The sequence below is a fragment of the Octodon degus genome, unplaced genomic scaffold (assembly GCF_000260255.1).
Source record: "Octodon degus isolate 3935 unplaced genomic scaffold, OctDeg1.0 scaffold00056, whole genome shotgun sequence".
Lineage (NCBI taxonomy): Eukaryota > Metazoa > Chordata > Mammalia > Rodentia > Octodontidae > Octodon > Octodon degus.
In genome coordinates this window covers 12,161,601-12,162,950 of record NW_004524632.1, presented here as the reverse complement: position 1 = coordinate 12,162,950, position 1,350 = coordinate 12,161,601, and the positions used below count along the sequence as shown (strand labels likewise).

General features: G+C 43.1%; 1 protein-coding gene across 1 annotated transcript in view; it reads left to right on the top strand.

The window, feature by feature from the left end:
* The window catches only part of Ccdc43 (coiled-coil domain containing 43), a 12,470-nt gene that overhangs the window by 4,286 nt on the left and 6,834 nt on the right, over window positions 1-1,350 (top strand). The window contains exon 4 of the mRNA XM_004633939.2: window positions 763-850. Coding sequence (XP_004633996.1) covers window positions 763-850 — 88 coding nt within the window. The remainder of the gene's footprint in view (window positions 1-762; window positions 851-1,350) is intronic.

Below are 1,350 nucleotides of genomic sequence, written 5' to 3'. Positions count from 1 at the left end.
ATTTCAGAAATAGATTTTAGATGTTTTCACACAGAAAACTCATGAGTATGAGATGAAGATGTTAATTACCTTGATTTTATCATTCCATAGTGGAAAATCAAAACATTATATTGTACCACAATTAATTGTTAATTAAAAATGCAGTATATAGGGGCTGGGGAGATAGCTCGGCGGTCAGGGCACCTGTCTGGCAAGCGCAAGGACCTGGGTTTGAACCCCAGTACTACATGGCTTGCCAGACCTGGAACTCAAGGCGCACTGTGCTGACCATTGAAACCAGGCGTGGTGGCGCACACCTGTAATCCCAGCACTAGGGAGGCTGAAACAGGAGGATCACTATGAGTCTGAGCTGTACAGCGAGACCCTATGTCAAATAAATAAAATATTGTTTTAAAAAAGCAATATATATGTATTTAGAAATTTATTTTCTTCAGATAGGGTCTTACTGTATCTTTCAGGACAGCCTTGAGCTCCCAAGTATCTGGGATTGCAGGTGTGTGGCGGCACTGGGCTGAATCTGTCACAAAGGGTTGTTTTTGGTACTAGAAATTGAACTTCGGGCATCACACATGCTAAACAGGCACTGTGCAGCGGCGCTGTATCCCTGGCCCTGTCACATGTTTGGAGTCCTGCTCTACCTCTTGGCTTGGACCCTTCCGGTTTTTCTTCCTCTGGGAGCGCTGTGCTTCCTGCAGCCCTTCTTGAGGTGGCTGTTGCTTTCTTAAACTCACAGGATATTAATTGGTCTACTCTTCCCACTAGGAAGAAGACTCCCTCCTTACCATCTGCAAGGAGATTGTCGGGCGGTGGTCGGAATCTCAGAATGCTGTTCCCAAAGTGAAGAAAGAAGGTAGTGTTGGCATTTGTGGTCACCTTCCAGCTTCTTCTGGGAGCCTGTGCATGACTGACCCCAGAGTTTCACGGCCTCCTTTCGACACTGATGCCTCTGAGGGTTTCTGCCAGCAACGTGCTTTAACTTTCTTTTTTTCCCCTTCCTACTTTGAGTTGAACCCAAGCCCTGCACACTGAGCTACATCTGCAGCATTTAAAAATTTTATTTTATTTTATTTTCCAGCCGATGTTTACTGGTTTTTTTTTTTTTAGAGATAGGATTTACTAATTTAATAAGTAGCCCAAACTGTGCTTGAATTTAGAATTCTTCTGCCTCAGCCTTCCAGGGTCCTGGGATTAGAGGATTACGGATGGCTTTAACCTTTTACTGAACATTGATTTCCTTTTACCTTTTCTATTTTACCTTATCAGCCTGACCACAGTTACCTTCACTGGGTAGATAGGTTGGTTCTCACGCTCTCACTTTTTTTTTTTTTCACTTGTTATTATATTTTTTAT